Source organism: Amborella trichopoda, chromosome 2 (genome assembly GCF_054954075.1).
Source record: "Amborella trichopoda isolate Santa Cruz 75 chromosome 2, AtrichopodaSantaCruz75HAP2 v2.0, whole genome shotgun sequence".
NCBI lineage: Eukaryota > Viridiplantae > Streptophyta > Magnoliopsida > Amborellales > Amborellaceae > Amborella > Amborella trichopoda.
Genome location: NC_142337.1, coordinates 65,304,473 through 65,325,721, shown reverse-complemented (window position 1 = coordinate 65,325,721; position 21,249 = coordinate 65,304,473). Strand labels below are relative to the sequence as shown.

The 21,249-nt window shown below is 34.7% G+C and overlaps 2 protein-coding genes across 23 annotated transcripts; one reads left to right on the top strand and one right to left on the bottom strand.

Annotated features, from left to right (window-relative positions):
• Positions 1-2,265: 2,265 nt before the first annotated feature.
• On the top strand, positions 2,266-2,932 carry LOC18430287 (protein RALF-like 33). Its single transcript, XM_006840446.4, has one exon. The coding sequence runs from the start codon at positions 2,359-2,361 to the stop codon at positions 2,716-2,718; it is 360 nt and encodes a 119-aa protein (XP_006840509.1). The 5' UTR covers positions 2,266-2,358; the 3' UTR covers positions 2,719-2,932.
• Positions 2,933-6,707: 3,775 nt separating this feature from the next.
• ALG3 (asparagine-linked glycosylation 3) lies at positions 6,708-18,597 on the bottom strand. Of its 22 annotated transcripts, none has more exons than XR_016050194.1 (13): positions 18,316-18,594; positions 18,152-18,186; positions 17,922-18,059; positions 11,800-11,868; positions 11,317-11,474; positions 11,176-11,242; positions 10,927-11,021; positions 9,126-9,231; positions 7,922-8,417; positions 7,510-7,613; positions 7,307-7,385; positions 7,143-7,199; positions 6,708-7,005 (listed from the first exon to the last, which is right to left on the bottom strand). XR_016050194.1 is itself a non-coding variant. In XM_011623612.3 (13 exons), the coding sequence occupies exons 1-13, from the start codon at positions 18,467-18,469 to the stop codon at positions 6,837-6,839; spliced, it is 1,290 nt and encodes a 429-aa protein (XP_011621914.1). In that variant the 5' UTR covers positions 18,470-18,597; the 3' UTR covers positions 6,708-6,836. The 22 variants fall into 22 exon arrangements, 5 of the variants coding, with proteins under 5 accessions (XP_011621914.1, XP_088715658.1, XP_011621915.1 ...); XR_016050191.1 differs by having other exon boundaries at positions 7,922-8,038; XR_016050189.1 differs by having other exon boundaries at positions 7,972-8,038.
• Positions 18,598-21,249: the final 2,652 nt, after the last annotated feature.

Genomic DNA, 21,249 nt, shown 5'->3' with positions numbered 1-21,249 from the left:
AATAAAAAAAAATTATATGATATGCTCCCGCGCGACTATAGTATACTCGCCCGATAATGATATGCATGGCCGCACCAAAAGTACGTCATTTAACGCGCTAATACGGCGGGCCCACATGACCACATGGCGCACCGACTAGACGTGCGCGTCACTCCCTAAGCCGATCCGCTTCCTTCCCTCACGGCAAAGATGGGGGCGGCCCCACCTGCTCGGCTAGGCTTGGCTTGGCGGCTCCAGACCTGAGCTTCGTCTAACTCTTACGGTCTTACCCAAATTGGAGCTCGGGTAGATGCTAAACGGGCGATATTAGTTATGGGAAATTGGGAATCAATCCGGACCTGTGTAGTAAAAATCGAACCGGCGTCAGAAACTGGCCAACAGTTGGGTTTGAGTTACTCGTAAACTAGCCGGTTCAACCGGCCTAACCGGGCAAGTCTTGATTAATTTTAAAAGTATTAAAAAAATTAGATAAAGCGCATCTAAATAAAGTTAAAAAGCAGTGAAAAATATGTGTGCTCAAGGGTGTTTTTAATATTTTTTTCTAAAAATATGATAAAATAGAAAAAATAAGTATTTATATCCAAAACACTTTCTAATATTTGCCAAAAATGATAAAAAAAATTAAAGAACACATTACAAACATATATGTTTTTTTTGGATTATATATATTTAATATTTTTAAAATGAAAAAGTATAGAATGAGACCTTTCATCTTTTGTACAAGGTGGTCACAATTATTAATCTTTACCATTGGATGTGAAATCGAGAGGCTGCATTTATTCCATTGACCAAGCTCAAACTTCAAAATAATTTTTTTCAAACTTTATAACACCCAAGCTATCAAATTTCATATCGGATGGTTGCAAGTAATTGTGACCACTTTGTATCAATGATAAATAGTCTTATAGTGTATATTCTTTTTTAAAATACTTGGCCGAACCACCAAAACTGGCCAAAACCAGATAAACTAGTACCCCGTTCTAGTTTTACTAGCCGGTTCCCAGTTGGACTGGCCGAATTTGTAAGCACTAGTCGAGACTGAATTGGTTTTGAGATGATATGGGTCTCAACCCAGTTCCCAGAAAACATTCCTTTTTACGTATTTTTTTACATTTTTTTCTAGACTTATGTAATGTTTTATTAGGTCCCCTTAAATCTTCATCCCTTGAGCAGTTATTTAAATTTTTATTTTTTTATGTATTATTAATATTTTTTGGATTACTGATTTAAATTTATTTAAATCACTAATCCAACATCCCGAAAAGCTCTTTTTTTTTTTTTTTGCTTTTTTTTTTACCATGTGGAATAGATCCACCGATCCAACAATAAAAGTAAAAAAATAGAGAGACACTTCAAAAAAACCTTTTGTTTTTAGGGTCATACCCTCAATAATGGCATACTCTCCATTTATTTTCTCACTGTTTCTATCCATGTTTTTTTGGGCTTACTCATTGACGGTCAGGCCACTTAAGTCTACTTTATTTAATCTTACCGTCTATTGGTGCCGCACCTAAATGTTTTAGAACGTGGATTGATGATTGTTGTTGAAAAAAATATTAAAAATTTTAAAAACATGGAGAGAGATATAACAAATGTATATTTACAATGGGTGGGATGTACAAAGCCACACTATAGGAACTTATTGTTCACTTAGTAAGTGAGGTGTTTGATCAACCATTGATCTTAAGTTAAAAAAATATATATATAATTCTAAAAATACGATAAATATTACAAAAAAAAATTCTCAAATTTGCTAGAGCCATATAACCAATCAAAATCAACAAGCGTGACGGACCAAAAATTGGTTAAATATTAATTTTACGTGATTTAGATTCAAATTCAATTTTTTACTTGGAATCATACCACGATACCTACCAATGATACTGGTAGCATAGAGCGATTGACAGTAGCAAGCGTGCAAGGCAAAAGATAAAGAGCGCGACGTGAAAGTGAAAGTGAAAGAGGGAAGGCGTAAAAAGCGAGCCTGCCTACCCACTAGCTCGAGTAAGCCAGCCGCCCCTAGGAAACGGTGACGGCGTAGCTTTCCGTTACTCATCTCACCAAACGGTAACGGTGAGCGCAGATGGCGTGCATTTGGTCTCATACTTTCCGCACCGAATCACTCACTTCTTTTATTTCTTTATATTATTATTAATTCCCATTTTTCATCTCACCAAATTCAATTAATTATCTATTAACCTTTGTAATTACTTTATTAATCTCAAATGGTAATTACCCAAGTTTTTATAAACAGCGGAAATTGGAGCGGTCAACTCAACCAAGCCTCTTGTCCTTAAAGCCTTCACGCTCCCCTTCTCTCTACAGTCTCTGGAAACCTAGATAGAGAGAGAAAGCACCATGGCCAGGCTCCTGTATTTCTCTCTCCTCCTCATCCTCATGCTCTCTCTCCTGTTTTCTGGCAGCGCCATGGCCGGAATCCCGATTTCCGACCACTTTCTCGACTGGGTTCCGGCTAAACAGTCGTGCGAGGGATCTATAGGAGAATGCCTCTCTGGTGAAGAATTCGCCATGGATTCAGAGATCAACAGAAGGATCCTTGCGACGGACCAGTATATAAGCTACAACGCCTTGAAGAAAAACATTGTTCCTTGTTCTAAAAAGGGCCAGTCCTATTACAATTGCAGAGCTGGAGGTCAAGCTAACCCTTACAGTAGGGGATGCAGCGCCATTACCAGATGTGCTCGTGATACGTCTTGAAATCTGAGTACTTTCTCTCTCTTGATCGATTTCTTGCTCTCTCTCAGTTTTCTGTCTTTCTCTTTCTAGATTTGGGGGTTTCTGCGCTGGACCTTTCGTTTGGATCAAACTTTGAAGTAAGTGTTTGTTTTTTTATTGCTGGAGGGTGGTTATATCCAATCTCTTGTGTAAACATTCATTGTTTCACATATAATTTTATTTTTCATTGCCATTACGCATGTCTTGAAAATAAGCTCTTTCTCTCTAGAGGTTTTGGGCCATTGATCTTACTCTGGTTTTGAGAGATTTGATATGTGGAGCATGGAATTATCTTGAATTCCTGCAAAAATAATGTTTGTATGATATTTCCAGGTTAAAAAAAATCAGAAAATTTGCGATTTCTGAAAAAAAAAATGTTTGTATGATATTTCCAGGTTAAAAAAGAATCAGAAAAATTGAGAATGTATTTATTAGAATCGATCTGCTTTTGTGCAATGCTTCTATAAATCATCTGAGGAAATTGGGAAATATGATATCTTTTCGTGATTTTAATTACATTTAGCAGTTGAGTCTGAAAATTTTGGGGAGAAATTGAGAGGGAAAATGCCATGTAATTCGAAAATCGGGGGTTCGGAAATTTTGGAGGATTTCACCGGATAGGTTTCGGTTTGGGTTTGGGTTTGGGGTCTGTTTACAAATCAATGTTTTCTGTCAATTTCGGTAAATTTCCGCACAAATCAATCTTTTCTGTCAATTTCGGTGACATTTCCGCCAAAATATTTGGAGTTTGATTTTCCATTCGTTTTAATAGGATTATATTGGCTCCTCAAATATTAAGTCGGAAAATTTTGGGGCTGAAATTCGACCTCTATTCAACGGAAACATCGTCCAAAGTTTCGAAATTCGGCCATTTATGTTTTTTCTAAATTAAATTGGAGGATTCATAATTTATTTTATTTTTGAAAACCCATACCTTCATCTTAAATCCTAGCCACACAATTCAGATGTAATGAAAGTAGAGCCGTCCACTAAACTAAATAATTAACTTCTGATTTTATAGCTTCTTAAAATGAATGAATTATTGGGTATATATTATATAAGTTTGGGCCATGGCATCAAATATTAACTCGATCACGCTTTGATTTATCGAGTTAGGTACACCAAATGCCGAGTCGAGTGGCTAAGAAGTGGTAGCAGTTTTATTTCTCGGTTATTGAAGAAGTGTTGTGAACCTGCAAATAATTTGGGACCTCGCAATCAATTCTCTCATTAATTGCCTCAACGACTGTTGACTAAACATCCAATTTATAGTTAGTATGGTATTTGACCCTTTCCCCAAAGAATCACGTGACGGTAGGAAATGAAATCAGATCGAGAGGGAGAGAGAGTATAGATCATCATCATTCATTGTTAAAGCGTGTTTTTTCAATTAATTGCAGTCAATTTTACGAATTTTAGTTTGTCATTCTACGCTATTGAAGATCATGCCGTCCGTATTACTCTATTAAAGATCATGCCGGCCGTATCAATGAGGCCAAAAGTCCCCATCTAATGAAACATGAGAGAGAGAGAGGAGGAAGGCCGCTTCACATAAAGAGAAAACGGCAGTACAAAGAAACTCATCAAGTTAAACGGTAGTACAAAGAAACTCATCAAGTTAGAGAAAGTACTTGCTATTAATGATACTAGCTAGGAATCGAGAGAGAACCCTGGTTTCATCAATGGAAATTTTTGTAAAGAACTCTAATTCTGTATCGTATTTTATGGTAGATTCTCTTTTAAGTGGCATAAAAAAAATATCTAAAGATTTTATTTCTCTTTCATTTTCGTTTATTCGTTTTTTATCATCATTTATTCACTTTTGATCATAAAAGTTAGTTTTAATAAATTTTTTATATTATTTTAACTTAATATGAGAGAGATAGGAGCTCTTTTTTTAGTTGAAATGGTATAAAAAAGTTTGTTAAGGTCAATTTTTATAGTAAAAAGCGAATAAATGAGGTGGTACGGTAAAATCTTTAGAGATTTTTTTTATACAATTTGAAAAAAAAATAGAAAAAAAACCTACCATATCATAAAATAAGATGGAGAATTAAGGTTATGTAAGAAATTTTCCCAATCATCAATTTAAAGAGAATATTTTCTATAAATAAATCTAGAAAGGATTTTAGAAGTAAATCGAGCATACGTAGGGAAAATACAAGTATGGATTTGCGATTAAGATGGAGAACTGCATGGTGTAAATGATAAAGGACACGGTTTTTGTACAGCCAACCCGTAATGTAAAAATATGAGCTTGGCAATAAATATAATAAATATATTTTTAAAATATAATTCGATCTTAATTTTTAAAAAATATATAATCTTTAACATGGAGATCATGAATATGAAAAATACTAATAATAATAAATATTAAAAATAATAATTATATTAAGATAACATTTGGATCATTAATTACAATTATGTTTAGATGGACTACTTAAAGATGGATTACAATTATGTTTAGATGGACTACTTAAAGATGGATGCTTTATACCTAAGGACCACATATTATGGAAAGGGTGTAGTTGGCATATGGATGCATTTGTTGGTGTAGAGGTAAGGTGCACTTCCAAATTTTATTATGGTATATAATTTGGTTGTAAAATGTTCTTAGGATTATCTCAAAATCTATTTTTATATCTAATTATAAAATTTTAAATTTAAAAAATGATTAAAGTTAAGTAAATTTATAAACACATAAAAATCTTGAAAATTGGCAGTGTAGGTAATATATTGTAAAATGCATTATTTTTTAGACTTAAAATCTTTTTATATTTCATGGTTGATGTCGAGATTATCAAAGGGGTTTGCAACATTAAAGCTACTTATTCCGATGGATTTTTTAGGTGCATCCGTAGTTCTACATTATAAGGTAGCATCCTTTATAAACTTTTTCCTTGTAGGATTACTGTCTACCCCGCGTGAAACAATTTTCCAATAATACATGGTATTAAAAGTAATAGTTGTTCTCACATTTTGTAGAACTCCATATGAGGGAAAACTTTTCTTGTGTTGGGCGTGAATCCAACGTCATAAGATTACGAAACATTTTGTAATTAAAAAAAAAAAATCCCTAATGTACCATGAAGTGATACCGCATCTTTTCTCGGTCCACATAAATTTATTAAAATTTCAAACAAATGTAAATTTTTTTAAAAAAATTCACAAAAACTCAATTTTTGGAAAAATAAAACATTACTATATTAAATCATTTTTGTAAAAGAATGTCTAAAAATTAGGTCAATCATTCACCTTCGACGATTTGTCAATTTGCAATCAGTATGTGTCCTTTTATAGCAGCAACAACGTTCTGATGTTGGTTTGTCGATTACTTACATTTTGAAGTTAGTCTCTGTGCTATGCTTTGAAACTTAAATTAATTAACAACTTTCTCCTTACACCAATTTTTCTAGATTTTCTGACCATCCATTTTGTTTTCCCCATGACTTTTTCCTCCATTTTTTTTTGCTTAAAACCGAATCAATACTAACTTTTTGGAATACTGTTTACAAATACGTCGCCTTTACACAAATTGCTACCATTTGTTTGAGATGTTTTGCAGAGAGAGGAACCTTGGTGGACCACAAATAATAATTTAGCAAATGGACAACCATTTATGGGGATATTGGATAGGTGCCGAAAGGCATTTAATTTATTTTACTTTTTTGTTGAGAGCAAATGTGAATATGGGTCACGACTTTTTGAAGGTCGGTGGTCCCCATCCTCACATATTTCAAACGGTTTACAGCTGCCATCTGAGCTTTTTCCTAAAAATGGCCACCCTTCTGCTCCCTTTCTCCTCATTCAAATCTCACTTGTACAACCAAACCACCCATAATTTATCATCACTCAATTGCACAGCCTCGAGTTTCAAGTTCTCTCTCTCACAGACACACACACACCTCACTGTCTCTCTCTCACACACACAACAAAAATCAAATCGAAAGATAGCTAGTGAATGAGCTAGATTCATCCCAACAAAACATTCCTTCAATGAGAATTTAAGTGACCACCAATAAATTACATTCGCTGAAGCAACAGAGGGAGAACAAGAGAACAATGACTGAGATAACAACCCCCTACAATTTTATGAGAACTCAAGCCTCTTTTGTCTGAGAATCTTTATTCTCCTTATAAGGGTATTCACAAGGGGTTATCCAGAGACCCCACAGTATCGTTAGATGAATAAATAGCAGCAAAGGAGATGAGTATACATTTGATGGATAAATGTTCCAGCAAACCTCCACCCCAGCAAATAGTATTAGACTGCAAGAAATAATGGGGATCAAATTGACATAACGAACTGGATGTGAGAGTCACACAATGAACTGGATGCGTGTGTGTGTGTGAGAAAGAGAGAGAGAGAGAGAGAGAGAGAGAGTATCACAGATTATAAAGATTACCGTATTATAATTGGGAATGATGTTTTCCACAGCATAAATGGCAAACTGTAGAAATACCTGAAAGTACTATCACAATTAATTGAATGGAAATGAAGGAACTCAAAAAAAAAAAAATAATCACAAAATAGTGGCATAAAAAGAAACAGAATCCAATTTAATTATACCATGAATAGAATTGATAATGTAAAGATCGAGCACAAATGATGCCAATAAAATTCCCAACAAAGATTGTGGTAACAATATCTGAATCAGGAAAAAGGTAAAATAATTAATCCATTTGCTGGGAAAACCATAAACGAAGGAAACAAATGAACATCACTAATCAACTGTTTGCAGGTAAAGAGACCATGAACACTTAGGTACTTACGGTCATTGTTTAGAATCTTGGAGTGACTATTATTAGGGTCGAATCTCGAGTGTTTCATGGTAACGAACTTTGAAAGTAAGAGATGAGGAAGCCCTCCTTCATACCTATAAACAATCAAAGTATGATTATATGGTATACACTAGCACCAAACGTCCCCATTCCAAAATTTCAGCAAAAAACAAACTATATAACAACGCCATGGATAAGACATATTTTTCAGATTGACGCAAGTCACAACAAATGAAGTTTTGAGAAATATTGAATGATTGTGTAAATGGCAATAGTATCTACTGTCTAGCAACCATTTGAGTGTAATGGGAACCAGTCAAATTTCACAAAATCTCATGATAGCAAGATAACCATGGCACCATTTCAAATTACATGAAATAAAAGCTGCTCATGAAATGCTTACTTGCACCATTTATAATGAGCAAAGCAGGCAAGCAGAATGAGATGTACTACCAGCAAACTGATAGCAAACTTCTTCGAAGTAAATATTGCTTCTGGGACAAATTTGAAGTTCACAGACCTGAAACAAAGAAGCAAATACCTTGACAAAGGTTACACAGAGAACGTAAACTCACAGTACTAAAAAATCAGAGCATGCTCTTTTTCGATTTATAGAACTGGATGGATAGTCCCTAATCTTTATCATTAAACCAGAATTCATTAATCTGTCCATCCTGTTATATTAATATGTCATTATCATCATCATCATCATCATCATCAGAGCCTTATCCCAACTATTTGGGGTCGGCTTCTTCTTTTTTTTTTTTGAATAGGTTAACTCTATTAATCTAAAGAAGGTTAGGACAAAAGGAGAGGCGAAGTGAGGGGCTGAAACCCACAGACGAGTTTCAACCAAAAAATACGTTACCCACAGACTGGTGTCCAATACAAAAGCATAGCTGCAACAAAAAAATTGGGGATCAGCTATTATTACATTACTATGTATGCATTGATAAGTGATCCATCAATGGACCACTTTGGACCAATCAACATTAACCCTATTTTTGAACAAGCTAGGTCAGGAACTGTTCCAAAACATGTTTGTCTTTGTCCATTTTAGAATTCCCTGCTTGTTTGAAAAAGCTGCAAGTAGCTGCTAAGCCGACTAACCTCACAACAAAAAACACTTTGTTTCCTTTCGATCATGACTAATGCTAGCCAATAACACACCTACTTCGCCCATCCAGACTCTCCCTAACATTGATTCATTTCAGCAAAAAAATTTAATAGATTTACAAACTGTACTTCAAAGATAAACCAAGTATTGTCAAGTAAAAGATAAACAAATGAATATGAAATCATATACAATTAGTTAGAAGATACATCCTATGAGTCCAAACTCCAAACAAATGTCACAACATGCACAAAATACGCGAAGATATGGGTCAGCATCTACAGCTGCTTCCAATCATCCAAGGAACGACCAGTAAAAAAGCAAAACAATGAAAGCATACCAAAGACTAGTAAAAAAGCAAAACAATGAAAGCATTCCATGCAGGGTTTCCACATCCTTGCAACTTACCAAATCCATAAATTTCAACTACATAAAAAAACTTCATCAAATTCTAAGGAAAAAAAAAAAATGGCGTCAGAGTCCAAGTGTGCACCAGAAATGGATGAAAACACGCCCAAGGTCGAAAGCTCTTGATATGTAGGCAGTGGGGTTTACCAACAAAAAAGGCAATCCAAATAAGATCTGCAACAAAAGTAATTCTGAATATCTGTCAGTTCACAAATGAAGAGACTGAATACAAAGAAAGGCACCAAAAATAAGCCCGAATTTTCCAAAAAAGAGAACGATATGAAAATGTGGCAACTTAAACAGAAGAAACTCTACACTCAAGAAATCATTAAGAATGTAATAATATTATGCTTCAGTTTGCTAATTTTTTAGGACAATTAATTCGCCCTTAACCACATCCATTCAATCTATCATATGATCTCCCATTTAAAGATTACTGATGGCCAATGAGAAGAAATTCCTTCACCAATAGAATAAATGCAGTATAGGCAACATAAATTGCGTGTATCATAAATTAAATGGTCTTATGATCAGAACAAAAACCGGTCTGGTTCAAGGTTTTGCATTCCTCTACAACAATCAGCGCCTTTGCAAAAATAGTCAGGTTTGGATATGTTATTATCGTGAATGGGTATCTTATACTTGCTCACCAGGATAACTTAACTGATTATCAAATATCATTTTCTTGCTTTACTGAAAAACACAAAACTGGATGAGGTGAACACCTAGTATGCACCACTTTAGCTTTTCCCTATATTCTATTATTTTAATTAGTTAACGCCTTTTGAAGTCTAGTTCATTTTAGAGTTTTTATTGGCATGGATATATTTCCATTGTTTAGAGAAGATAAAGATCTTTTGTATGCTTATTTAACAATTGTTTAATAGACTAGTGTACTTATTTCTTATACCTGAGTTTCACGAAGATACTGTGGAAAAAGTAAAAAGCCACAAAAGACAAACTGTAATAAATGAACATAATGATGCAAAGGACATAATCTTATTTGGAAAACTTGTAGTTGATTTGAGTTTGTGTTCTAAAAAGAAACATAAGTACAAAAAATTAGACGATTATAAACCTTATAAGGGAAGAAGATTGTTCTTTGGTGTTATGACAAACGTATCCTCAGTAAATATGTAGATCAAGTATTTCAAAAGTGTGGAGGGAAAAGATACCTCTCAGATGTGCAACTTGCATATTATTTCCAGAAACAAATATATTCCCTACAGATACCATATGACTAGAAAGACCATTGGAATATGCAATATGAAAAAAGTTATTAAATGCCCAATTTGGTCACCTAAGGCCTTATTAAAATACAGCTTAAGCTTGATTGGTTAAGGTGTTGAGGATTGCCCAAAGTTGTTGGAAGCAGGAACGATAACGTAGGATCGACCTATGGCTGACGCTCCTTGGAGGTGTTGTTTAGGGAGTGGCCTGATAATTTAGTATTTGTATGGCTTTTGTTAGAGCAAAATGGTGGACCGGGATTCATATAGCCGACCCCAATTAGTCGAGAAAAAGCTCTAACGATGATGGTGATGCATACCAGGATTTGTGTAACCGACCCAAATTAGTTGGGGAAAGGCTCTGACAATCATCATCTTCGTCATAGCCTTTTCCCAACTACGTGGGATCGGCTTCACGAATCATGGTCTGCCATTCTGCTCTATTAAGGGCCATACCCATAATGAGGCCATAAGTCCCCATATCTTTTCTCACTACTTCCAACCATATCTTTTTGGGCCTACCCCTTTCTTTTCTTTAGCCTTCCAAAACACCAAGGGGCAATCAAAATGATTTCACTAGACATACTAAGGTTAACTAAATGGTAGAAAAAAAATTTGTATTCTAGTCAAAGTGAAGTAGCTTAAAGAGTTAATTACCCAGGAAAAACGAGTAGAAGCTTTACAGGGTAAAACAATACCTGCAGCATGCCTGCACCTGATAAGGCCATTAGGATACTACTCAAACCCAAACCCTACATGCACAATGACATAAGAAGAACGGAGTTTCCTTTAGGAATTTCAAAACACCAACATGAGAGAGAAAGAACCAAAGGCGGAGGGAGGAAGGAGGGGGTGGGGGGGGGGGGGGGGGGAGAGAGAGAGAGAGAGAGAGAGAGTTAATCTCACCTTCAGCAACATTAGAAATAAAGGCGGAGCACAAAGCAGCACATTCATCTTAATTGACACAGCTGCACTACAAGCAAAAATAGAACTAAAATTAGTATTCGTTATACAGTTATAGCATTTGGCCAAAGGATTAGTACACACCTGAAAATGATCATAGCCAAATGCCATCTTCGATACAAAAGCAATGCAATTGCAGCATGTAGAAGGGTCATTGCAAAACAATCATTGAAGAGGCGTAGCACAAATATGGAATGTATTCTTCTCGATAAACATAGCAGGCACAAGGCCCACCAGGGAAGCTGTAAGAACATGCAAATCAAACAAAACTAAATCAGGTAAAAAGAGCAAACTAATGGACAATCAAACTGGACAATACATAGTAATAAAAGACATGTAGCAAATGGCAAGGAGCCAGCCCAGGTTCATACAAGGCGTTGAGACCCCACCTAGAGCCAGCTGTTCTTGACAATAAGACATAACCCCATCCAGCTTCTAATGCTAGAGCTAAATAAAATGCATGCAGTATTCCTCTAAGTCCAGCGAAGTTGACAATGATTCAACCAAGAAGCACAAAATATTGAATGTCTGAATTTCTCTTAAGATGTCTAATGCAAATTGTCTTACCACATTGGTCTTATTGTATATCAAGAAGATCATAGCCAAATTTGTGATGTATAAAACACCGAAGAGAATCTGCCATAACACAATACAAATAATTCAAAACTGGTAAGAAAGGTGAACCTAGACAACAAAAGATTAAGTGAAGGGATCTTTATGTTTCCTTCCATGCTTATATATAACGCAACCAATATAGAGATTCCAAGCACCATCCCTGAAATGCTCGCAGCAAGCTTGTAGTGTAGGAGAAGATATATTCTAGAAGCTGAAGTAGAAAGCAATGAAGTATGGATTCAAAGGTTTCATGAATATCTTCTTTCATGCATCAGATCTTATCACAACAAAACAGAATTTCCCATGGAATCATTTCAAAACTAAAGAGAAGTTATAATAATGTGTTTTTGAGGATGTCACGTATACAAAACAGTCACAGAACTCCTTTTTTTTTCTCGTCTTTGTTTTTTTGGGTTAGGAGTAACACCCATATAAAGAGATACTGAAGGAATGTTCTTTGTTTGTTTTATTGGTAACTGAATGCCAGTACACAATGCACAATAATACATGCCATTCCCACAGTACAGTGTATACCTGACCATTCTTAGAAAACGGTCACAAGCAAGTCATGCTTAGTCATCCCTTTCTAGCTAGTGCATCCCATAGTTACTGGGATCTCCTCCCTTGCCTAGCGATCCCTTTCAGAACCTCGATTCTCTCGATCCTGGAACGGATCTCGTCTGAAACTCAATTTGGTGTTTTCGGGATCTCGCTCCATCTTATAAGGGAACGAGTTCCTAAATAATGGAATACAAGCATCGCCATTTATGGCATCCAGATCCCACCAATATGGGATCATTTTAAAGTTCCTTATTTATTTCTTAGAAGGACTAAGCCTACACGTTATTGGTTAACAAGATGGGGAGCAACATTTTAAAGTCACGGATCCTTATAAACTACATGAGGAACTCGTGTTCTAAGAAAATGGAGCTTGCTCCTATAAAAGTTATTCCTCGCTCCATAATATTTTGGATCACTTTTAGTAATGCGCTCCTGAGTTAAGAAACTCAAAAAAATTCCCTTGGAAACTTCGCTTCTTATGTATAGGATCTCGTACCTTCATATAATAATTCTCGATCCTATGTAATAAAGGAGCTCGATCTCCAACACACAAAACCTCGATCCTGACCTTTGAGGCTGTACGGGCATCAATCCCTAACACAGGGATCTTCAGTATAGCTTTGATCCTCCAATCCCGCCCCCAATCCCATAATTGTTCCCGTACCCAACAACTATGGTTCATCCTGCCAATTCATTGGTCCCTCTCCGTACATGAAGAATGACCATCCTTATCTTCCTAGTGACAGTCCAAATTTCTTCAAAAACTGAACGTAGGTGCCAGGGAGAACTTGGAGCCATTATCCCAAGCAACACCATTACTAGAGTCACCCTCTATAGGATACCAGTCCACTTCTCTCTAGGCAACATGGATATGGCGATTTCCTTCTACTGAATCAGTGTAATCCCAATACCCAACCCTAGACCTTGTTCATGAGATTATTGTGGCCCTTATATATTCTTTGACACCAACTAAACCTGCGTCTTACTATTGAATGGCATCTTACTAAATATAACAACCATAGAACAGCCAAGAGAGTCAGCCTCATAAGATATACCAGGTTAGGTAGAGGGGGAGTAGACTATTTCTCTCAAAGGGCATTGACAGAGAGAGGTTCAACCAAGATAATATCAAATATCCAAGGAAAACAGACCAAACTTGTGCTACGAAGTGTAAAAGTGACGGAGGAAAAAATTATACTTATTTTTAATTTCTATTCAATTTTAAAAGATGTATATTTTGATTTTAGTTTTAGCGTTTAGTTCTAGGGTTTTTTTAATTTCTAAGAATTCTAGGGACTTTTGAGATATTTTAATTAAAGTTAGGGAGTTTAGTTTCAAGCTATATTAAGTTAGGACCTTTTGGTCGAAAGTTAAAATTGTATGGACAAATATTGTACAAAACAATACTTTTTCAATATAAATAAGAACATGAATAAGCTGGATGTATTCCTCTTTAAGAAAAGAAAGAACTTTGTTTTATAACAGAAGCCTAAGGCTTGAGCCCTAGGTGGGAAAAAACTTTAGGTTTTCTCCAAAATTGATTGTGTTTGGCTTGTTTCTTGCTAATTTTATTGTTTCTTCAATTTCTTCTACATCAAGTGGTATCAGAGCCCGCGATCTACACGGAAGTTACTGAAGCAAGTATGGAAGTTAGTGCCCTAAGCAACAACAAAGAGAGGAAATTATAATAGGGTCTCGGATTTGCTCATTTTGACCAAATTTTTCTCAACAATTTTTGTTGATTATAAATGCCTAGGGTTTGTAATTTCGGCGAATCCATAGTAACAAGAAATAGAAGGGGGATTTTCGTAGATTTACTTCGTGATCTTATAAAATGACAGAATTGAGGAACTTGAAAGGTAGGTACAGCAGCTGGCACAGCAGTTCGTGAGCCTCAATAATGGGCAAAATGGTGATCTTTCAATCCAAGAGGATCTCGAGCACATGCCTTTTCACTTTTGGGCTCTGTGTGGGGAGTCAAGTGATGAGGATAGTAATAGAAGACCTAGATGTGGGGAACATCACTCTAGGGTTTTCTATTTGAAGGATGAGATTTTTTATTTTGACATAGATTGCATGGGAAGTCAGCAAATTGTAGATTGGGGATTCACCACTAATCTTCAATATACACTTAGATAAACAACAAGATTTCTTAGAAGATCCAATCTATGAAAAGGATCAAAATGATAGTGAATATATTTTGGAAGAGGGTGAAGAACATGGAAAGAAGATAACAGGAGCACGGATCCAAATCATGGCCTTTGAAGATGTCATTAATATTGAAGAGATAGAGCATTGAAGAAATTCTGGGTATTGGAATCAGAGCAATGCAGTGGAAGCATGGTCGATTCCGAAGCTGCAAATTGTGGCCCTAACTCGTCAATATGCATATCAAGATCCGTTTCTTGAGAAACTTTTTTTTACCAAGAATAATCTTTGAACCAACAAAGAAAAAGAAGATGAAGAAAGTGGTTTTGACGCTGAACTCATCTTAGAACACTTCAAAACTCGAAGACAAGTTTTCTCCAACAAAGGGAGAATGATGGAGGAAAAAATTATACTTATGTTTAATTTCTATTCACTTTTAAAGGATGTATATTTTGATTTTAGTTTTAGGGTTTTTTTAGTTTCTAGGAATTCTAGGGACGTTTTAGATATTTTAATTAAAGTTAGGGAGTTTAGTTTCAAGTTATATTTAAGTTAGGATCTTTTGGTCAAAAGTTAAAATTGTATGGACAAATATTGTCCAAAACAATACTTTTTCAATATAAATAAGGGCATGCATGGGCTGGAGAGTCATTCATGTATTCCTCTTTAAAAAAATAAAGACTATGTCTTGTAACAGAAGCCTAACGCTTGAGACCTAGGTGGGAAGCCTTAGGGTTTCTCCAAAATTGCTTGTGTTTGGCTTGCTTCTTACTACTTTTATTGTTCCCTCAATTTCTCCTACATCAAGAAGTACATGACTTAATGTTTATGCATCTGATTTACAAAGCACGCACATGTTTGTGATATTTCTTGACTGTGAGCACCCTCTCCAGAACAGCTAGCCAGGCAAAAGCATGAATCTCATGGGGTCCAGAAGCTGACCAAACTTTGCTAGTGGCCGAGTTTGCCTGGCCACTCCATGTCATGATGTTGTACATGGACATAATAAAGAACTCTCCTCTGCTTCCTGGAACCCAAATCAATCTATCTTTGTTTCAAGGTGAGAAAAAAGGAAACCTTAAGCTTGGCTGGCAATTTCTCCAAAGCCTCCTCTTCCTCTTCCAATGCCTCCTCAAAAATGGGATCCATACATTCTATGGCCAGAACCTTCTGCTCTGCTACCTAGCACAACTTTATTTCCTGCTTCAGAATCAAAGCAGATAGTTTTGGATAGGAGACTTTGAGTGTTTGTGACCCTAGCCAGTGGTCTACCCAGAAGCGAGTGCTCCTGCCATTGCCCAATGGCATACTTGCATGGATAATGACCGGAGGGAGGCATCTGTTCAACATATGCCAAACCTCTAAGAGCTCCTAGTTGCAATGGTAAGCTTTCACTAGCCTTGCTGTGTCGTCTCACAATATTTTGCCCTGGCAACCTCCATCTACAAGAAGGAAGATTGAGTTAAATATCGCCACCACCACTAAATCAATTTAATAGTGCCTGGTTCATATCTTATGGTCCTCACAATATTTTGCCCTGGCAACCTCCATCTACAAGAAGGAAGATTGAGTTAAATATCGCCACCACCACTAAATCAATTCAATAGTGCCTGGTTCATATCTTATGGTCCTAAACCTTTGCTTTGGGTTTGCACACGTCTGCCCATCTGACTGAGTTATACCTCCCTTCCTCAGTAGAACTGCCCCACAGAAAATTCCTCATCAAACTCTCATTTTGGTTCCCACAGATGCTGGAATGGCAAAAAATGACATATAATAGAAAGCGAGTTGAATAAAATGCATTTATAAATGTGATCCTTCCACCCAAAGATAAGAATGTTGCCTATTTCAGTTATCAAACTTGACCTAAGTCAAGTTTCAGTTGATACATGTCCAGCACCTCCCTCCACAACACTCTTCTTGGTTTACCCAGGCACAGAGGTAAGCCCAGGTATGAACTACCATAAGAATTTGATGGGTGACCTGTCAATTTCACAACCCGCGCACTTGCCAAGCTCTTGCAGTGATCTATCAGAGACCGAGATACCCTTCAGTTTCATTTTTGTCAATGTTGATTTTAAAACCAAGCATACCTCACAGCAATGTACAAACTACCATAAGTTTTACATCTGTTCCTTTGTAGCACCACACAGAATTAGACTGTCATCACCATACTGTTGAGTGGGATATTGATGAAGCCCCTCTCAGAGACCTGAATTCCTGATAACAGCTTTGCCTCATAACTCCTTGAAGCATATGGCTAAAGACCTCAACAACCACAGAAGGTACTTCCATGAAGTTAGAGCAGTGGTGATATAAAGTCCTGTAAACCCAAACCAGTCCTTTTTACGCCCATAGAGCTACATTAACCGCCACCATGCTTTTCTCATGGTAATACCAGTACTATAAAATTGATGAAAGTTGGAAAAAGTATCAACATTTCCTACAAAAGTTTCCCAAATCTCTGGGACATTTCGTCTCCTTCCTAGGCTATTCCTTTAGTCACGTATAACAGTTTTAGAAAAGAAATTGCCAGTTATGAGTGCCAGAGATAAATCATTTGAAAAACTTGGAAAATTCCTTTCAGCGTACCATGTATGATGGTCATTAAATGTCAGGTGTCTACAAAAAAGAAAAACATAATAGCTTTTCCTGTTTAATATTTCCTTGACTAAAAGTCTCTCATTTATTTGTTTATACTCTTCAACTTGTAAACTACGTCCAGCTCTACACGGCCATTTTCATGTGTCCACTTCAAAATTCATCTTTAACTGGTTCTCATATACTTAGATGCCCTGTCTCTTCTGAGAACATGCACACTTTCTTTATTAACTGAATCAAACTCTACGCTAGTCTAGGTGAAATCTTAGAAGAATGACTAATGACAAATTACAAAAAAAGGAAAAAGAAAGAATTTCAATACAGTGAAGCAAAAGTATAACTGATGTTTCCATTAGAGGATCATGTAGCAACAGAATGATCCGAATGAACATGCACACTTCAAGGAACATAATGACCCGAAAAACCAATATTACATGACCCACTTGGAAGCCGCATATATACACATAAAGCTATGGCACGAATCAACAAAAACACTGATAATTGACTGAATACACAAACCCAATTGTATCCTTTACACCATTAATATCAATAAAAAAATAAGAAATAAAAAACCACTATGGGGTGGCTCTCCAACCAACCTCAATGAGATATAAAGCAAATGGAGGGAAAAAAAAAGAAACTACTTACCCTTTCTGATCGATGATAGAAACAGACGATAAAAAGAAAACCATACAGAAACTAAAATTTAATGCATACATTGATGAAAAACAAATTCCAATGAGAACACTGGTTTGGGAGCTAACCTGAGCAGGGAATACCTCTCCCCCTGTAACAAATTGAACAGCAGAGTACACATATAGAAATCCTGCAGGATAAACTAAAGGGCCTGTGTCTCCCTTCAAATTCCTATAATCTCTTTCACCTGCAAGAAAACCACTTACCTGTCGTTTCTTTCTATGTTAACCATTGCCCATATTAAATCTTAAATAAACCCATAGAGAGAAAGAGAGACATGGTATTCGTTGATTTGTACCTGAGACATATATGCATCCCAATCTATCTTCGTATCTAGTTTCATCAAAATCAAACAGAACAGTGTCAAGATCAATTGCTGGAATGAAAATAGAAGTCATAAAAAGTGCAAATATTAATCGCTAGAATGAAGATAAAATTTACAGAGAAGGAAAGGATTATTACATGGGACATAAGCGATGATGAGAGAGAGTAAAAGAGATTCAAACCCCAATAACACACATGAAACCACAACTTTTCTTGATTTGAAGCAACCGGGATTTGCAGGCAGAGTTCGGGTTTCCTGTTTCACAAATCGTCGTGCTGCTGCTTCTCCCATGGCAGCTGTTACCCTTAGTTTCGATACACAGTGATTCAACAACAGTACTCCATGAAAAAATTACAGAGGGCTAGTGACGCAGTTAACCTCACCATCTTTGAAATTTATGGAGTTTATAGAAGACCTTGGAAAGTTAATCGGAGATGTATAAATAACCAAAAGATATTTTACTCCCGCGGGAGCAGAATGTCCATTTATTCCCTCCGTTAGAACCTCACTTAAGGCGTGTTTGTTTTTCTCAACATATTATTTGAGGTTTTGAAAAAGTTTAGTCGTTTATTTCACACTTTTCATCTGAAGTTTGGATACTAATCTTTCAAAAAAAGTTCTCATTCTTTTGTTAAAAAATGAAATAATAAATTCCCAATGGGGTAAGAACTTAATCTTAAATAACTTTTTTTGTTGATCATTATTCACTACGCATAATATGAAAGAAAAAGTTTATATAAGGTTGCGACCTTGAAATGTATAATTAAAGGTGCATCTCAAAAATCCATCATAAAAAGATGTTTTGATGTTGGAATTGATATCGAAATATATGAATACGAAAAAAAAAAATCGAGCCCGATAAATAGTGTATTTTGCAACACATTATCTGGACCGTCTATTTCAAGATTTTTATGTGTTCATATATCTACTTGATTTGAACCATTTTTTAGAGTTTAAAATTTTATAATTACTATTAGAGATGAAAATAAAATCTTAAGCCATCCTAAAAAAAATTTATACTAAAATTACATTTATGATGAAATTTGCGGTGCTCCTTAATGGATTATTTAAGGTTACAACCTCATTGAAACCACACCCTAATAAAAATACATAATATTAGTATTATTAATATGATATAATATAATATAATATTACTATAATATAATATATTTATTTTATTAATATGATTTATAATATATCGTATATATTGATTATATATTATATGTAATATATAACATTATTATATTTTTATATTATGAGTAATGATCATATGAGACCCTCCCAAGCCCATGTATGTAGGAACCCAAAGGATCACCATTAATATATATTTATATTCACATGGGTGTGGAAGGGTCTCATAATGTCATTTCTCTTATAAATGTATTATAATATATATATATATATATATATATATATATATATATATAGGAAAATGACCTTGTGAGACTATCCCACACCCATGTGTGTAGGACCTCAAAGGATCACCATTAAATTTGGTACACCTCTTTAGAAAAGTCAAGTGTCACACCCACAGTAATAACTTTTATAGATATTTGTGTCAAATTTAATAGTGATCTTTTGAAGTCCTACATACATGGGTGTGGGAGGGTCTAATAGGATTATTACTCATATATATTATAATATATATATTTATTATATATTATATAAATATCTTAGATTATATTATATTATATATTATATATATTTATTATAAGGAAAAGTTTATATAGAGCCGAGGCTCTAAACAATCAAATTAGAGCCTACTTCAAAAATTTCACTAAAAAATGTTGTTTGATGCCCAAATATCTTCAAATTGATCATCTAGACATCAAGATGCATGTATATGAGAAGAACATGGATTTCAAGGTTTGGAAATAATGTATTTTGTAACGCATTTTTAGATCGTCAATTTTCAAGACTTTCACGTTTTTATAAATCTATCAACCTACACTATTTTTGAAGATTTAAATTTTATAAATAAAGATGGAAATACATTTTAAGACTATCACAAAGGTTTCTATTATTGAAACCACATTTCTCGACAATATTTAAAGGTAAACTCTAATTTGATTGTTTATAGCCTAGGTTTTATACAAACCTAATATAATAAATATAGAGTAATGACACTATGAGAGCCTCCCACACCCATGCGAGTAGGACCTAAAATGATCATCATTAAATTTTGACACAGATCTTTAGAAAATTATCACATAGGTGTGGGACTTGGGTAAATGGATTGTTGATAAATTTTTCAGATATTTGTGTCAAAATTTAATAGTAAGCCTTTGGGGTCCTACTCACATGGATGTGAGAGGGTCTCATGGTATAATTACTCATAAATATATATTATATATAATGAGTAATGATTCTAAAGGACCCTCCCCCACCCATGTGTGTAGGACTCCAAAAGATCACCATTAAAGTTGGCACGGATCTCTAGAAAAGTTATTATATGGGTGTGGGACTTGACTTTTATATAGATCCATACCAAATTTATTGGTGATCATTTGGGGTCTTACACACTTAGGTGGGGGAGGGTCCTATTGGATCATTTACGATATATAATATAATAAATAATAATATAAATTATATTATTATGTACATAATATATAAATATCTTATATTATACTATATATTATATATAATATATATTTATATAATAAATATTTATTATATAATATACTATTTATATTATAAATAAAATATTTATTATATTAAATAAATATTATATATAATATAATAAATAATAATATAAATATTATATACATAATATTTAAATATCTTATACTATATTATATATTATATATTATATATAAATATGTTATATTTTATTATAATAAATATTATATTATATGTTATACAATACTTAATAAAATATAAAATATATTTTATATTATATTATATTATATATTTATATGGTTAATATGTATATGTTATCAAACACAATAACCATAACTTTCTTAACATTCTAGCAAGTTATCAAACACAATATTCCAAACTTATTTAAATATTTCAAAACAAAACATTCAACTTTCCAGAATATATCTTTCAGAAAATAAACCCACCTTTAG

Bases quoted from the DNA above. Each gene is read 5' to 3' on its own strand.
- LOC18430287 (XM_006840446.4), top strand. From the start codon at position 2,359: ATGGCCAGGCTCCTGTATTTCTCTCTCCTCCTCATCCTCATGCTCTCT.
- ALG3 (XM_011623612.3), bottom strand. From the start codon at position 18,469: ATGGGAGAAGCAGCAGCACGACGATTTGTGAAACAGGAAACCCGAACT. The intron at 11,869-17,921 runs GTTAGCTCCCAA...GTGTTATGGCAG, and splicing joins GAGAGGTATTCCCTGCTCAG to ATTCTCTTCGGTGTTTTATA. The intron at 11,022-11,175 runs GTGAGATTAACT...TTGTGCATGTAG, and splicing joins TATTTCTAATGTTGCTGAAG to GGTTTGGGTTTGAGTAGTAT.